Below are 2,754 nucleotides of genomic sequence, written 5' to 3'. Positions count from 1 at the left end.
AGAACACTTCTCTCCTGCAACTAAGGGCTGACACAGCTTGGCTTCTTCAGCCTGGGCAAGAGACTTAGACTTGACCCAACTGTGGCCTTCCAGTACCTGAGGGCAAGCTACAGGAAAGATGGACAGGGACTTTGTACAAGGGCAGGCAAGGACAGGACAAGGGAGAATGGATCCAGGTGGAAAGAGAGTCGGTTTAGGTAAGGAATTCAGAAAAAAGTCTCTCCTGGAACAGGTTGCCCAGAGAAGGTGTGGCTGTCCCGTCCCTGACAGTGTTCAAGGCCAGGCTGCATGGAGCTCTAGACAAGCTGGGCTAGTGCAAGGGGTCCCCAGCCACAGCAGGGGGGTTGCAGCCGTGTGATTTTTCAGATCCTTTCCAAACCAAACCATGCCACGACTCCATGATTCTGGGATACTTCCCCTCCTCATCCTCTGGCAGAAAAAGGATCTTGGCCCCAAGCTCCACATTGCAGACCATGTCTTTTGGCAGCCTGCAACTGTCTCAACAGAGGATGAAAAGAGATGACATTACTGATACGATTTCCCTTTTCTACTTGAAAATTAAATGCTCCACTCCTGTCCACTCTCGCAAAAGTGTCTGAAGAGGCAATTCTTCCCCATGAAATGCTTCGTCTCAGCCAAAGAAGAAAGAAGCCACAAGCCAACACGCTTCTTTATTGCTACATTGTTTGATTTGGTTACTTCTCTAATAGGAATTACTTTGGGGTTTTATTTGTTAGTTTCTCTCTTTCGTTCCGCGGGGCGCGCGGCGGCTCCTCCGTTGGGTTCGCGGAGGCAACGGAAGAACGTTCGCGAGCTCCGGCGGTTCCGCAGCAGCAGCAGCAGCAGCAGCAGCAGCAGCAGCAGCAGCAGCAGCAGCAGCGCTTCTCTCGATCGGTTTTCCGCTCGACTTTCCACTCGCTCCCCATCCCCTTCTCCCTCTCACACTCACTCTATTCCCGTCCCGTCCCGTCCGTGTTCTGCCTCTCCCAGCCCGGCTCATGCCGCGTCCCGCAAGGCGCCGCTCGGCGGGGCCGCCCCGTGCCCGCCCCTGCCCGTCCCGCCGCGGAGCCGCCTCGGCCGGGCTCTCTCCGTACTGGCTGTGGCACTTCTGGAAGTGCCTCTTGCTCTGGTGCTGGCGGAGCAGCGCGGTCTTTTGGCTCCGCCTGGCGCGGGCTCTGGGCTGGCCCCGGCTGGGGCCCCGGCCCCGAACCAAGCCCCTCCCGCGGTTCCGCCCGCAGCCGCCCCGCTGCCGCCCCGCGCCCGCCCCGGCCCCGACAGCGTCGCCAGCAGCTTCCCCGCTCCGAGCTCCGCCGCTGCTCGGCTCGGCCGCCGGCCCCGAGCCGCCGCAGCCCGGGGCGGCTCGGCAAGCAGCAGCGCGCCGGGCGGTCGGGTTCCCGGGGCAGAAGAGCGGGAGCGCGGTGCCGCCCGCACGGGCGGAGAAGCCTGCCCTGGAGCAGCTCTACCGGGAGGGCCCGCTGCTGGGGAGCGGCGGCTGCGGCAGCGTTTACTCCGGGACCCGGCTCGCCGACGGCGCCCCGGTAAGAGACGGGGCCGGAGCGGAAGGGGCGGCGGGCGGCGAGCGGCGGGCGGGGAGCTCAGCCCGGCGCTCGCCTTGGCTTGCAGGTGGCCATCAAGCGAGTGCGCCGGGATCGCATCTCGGAGTGGGCGCGGCTGGTGAGTGAGCGGGGCCAGTGGGAGAAGCCGGCGGGGCGTGCCGGGCGGGGCTGAGGCGAGGCCCGGCAGGGTGGCAGCCGGAACGCTGCGAGGGCAGCGAGCGGGGAGTGAGCGGGGGCTGCGCAGCGTCCCGGGCCGGGCAATGGCCAGCGGCGCTGGGGCCAGGCAGGGGGTGCCCAAGGCGCGGCGCAGCATCGGCCCCGCTGAGGGCATCGCGGTCCCCCCGCAGCACAACGGCGCCCTTGTGCCCATGGAGCTGGCACTGCTGTGGATGGTGTCGTGCCCTGGCTTCCGCGGCGTCGTGCGGCTCCTGGACTGGTTCGAGCTGCCCGACGGCTTCGCGCTGGTCATGGAGCGTCCGCAGCGCTGTCAGGACCTCTGGGACTTCCTGGCCGAGCGGGGGTTCCTGACGGAGCCCGTGGCGCGGGGGCTGTTCCGCCAGGTGCTGGAGGCCGTGCGGCACTGCACCAGCCGCGGCGTCCTGCACCGCGACATCAAGGCCGAGAACGTCCTCGTCGACCTGGCCACGGGCGAGGCCAAGCTCATCGACTTCAGCTGCGGCACGATCCTCCAGGACACGTTCTACACCCAGATGTCAGGTGAACCCAAAGCCGGGGCCCAGCCGGGCAGCGGAGGTTCCCCCCTTTGCTGGCAGAGGGGGAAGAGGGAGGCAGGGAGAAAGGGCAGGAGGGGGAATCCTTCTTCAGCCGGCTGCAGCCAAGTTGCTTTTCGGCGGGGCAGAGGCTGGCTGTTGTGGGACGGGAGCTGGCTGGGAGGGAGGGAGGGAGGGACGGAGCAGCATGGGCCTGATGAGCTGTGCCCGTGTCCCATAGGAACGCCGGAGTACTGCCCACCGGAGTGGATCCTCTTTGGCTGCTACCATGGCCAGCCAGCCACCATCTGGTCCCTGGGCATCCTGCTTTATGACCTGGTCTGCGGGGACCTTCCTTTCCATACAAACAGGGACATCGTCCAAGGCCAGCTCTTCTTCCCGCCCCGGGTGTCTCAAGGTGGGGATGCGCCTTCAAGGCTCGGGAGGAAGAGCGGGGTTGGGAGGGGGCAGCTGGCACAGAAGCGTCC

General features: G+C 65.7%; 1 protein-coding gene across 1 annotated transcript; it reads left to right on the top strand.

Annotated features, from left to right (window-relative positions):
* Positions 1–1,816: 1,816 nt before the first annotated feature.
* LOC137463826 (serine/threonine-protein kinase pim-3-like) lies at positions 1,817–2,484 on the top strand. The gene is made up of 2 exons (XM_068175218.1): positions 1,817–2,273; positions 2,330–2,484. Exons 1-2 carry the CDS (start codon positions 1,817–1,819, stop codon positions 2,482–2,484), a joined length of 612 nt encoding a protein of 203 aa, XP_068031319.1.
* The last annotated feature ends 270 nt before the right edge of the window (positions 2,485–2,754 follow it).

The sequence above is a fragment of the Anomalospiza imberbis genome, chromosome 30, assembly GCF_031753505.1.
Source record: "Anomalospiza imberbis isolate Cuckoo-Finch-1a 21T00152 chromosome 30, ASM3175350v1, whole genome shotgun sequence".
Classification (NCBI taxonomy): Eukaryota; Metazoa; Chordata; class Aves; order Passeriformes; family Viduidae; genus Anomalospiza; species Anomalospiza imberbis.
The sequence above is the reverse complement of the archived record's forward strand: the minus strand, read 5'-3'. Positions and strand labels throughout refer to the sequence as shown.

Bases quoted from the DNA above. Each gene is read 5' to 3' on its own strand.
- LOC137463826 (XM_068175218.1), top strand. From the start codon at position 1,817: ATGGCCAGCGGCGCTGGGGCCAGGCAGGGGGTGCCCAAGGCGCGGCGC. The intron at 2,274-2,329 runs GTGAACCCAAAG...CTTTGCTGGCAG, and splicing joins GTTCTACACCCAGATGTCAG to AGGGGGAAGAGGGAGGCAGG.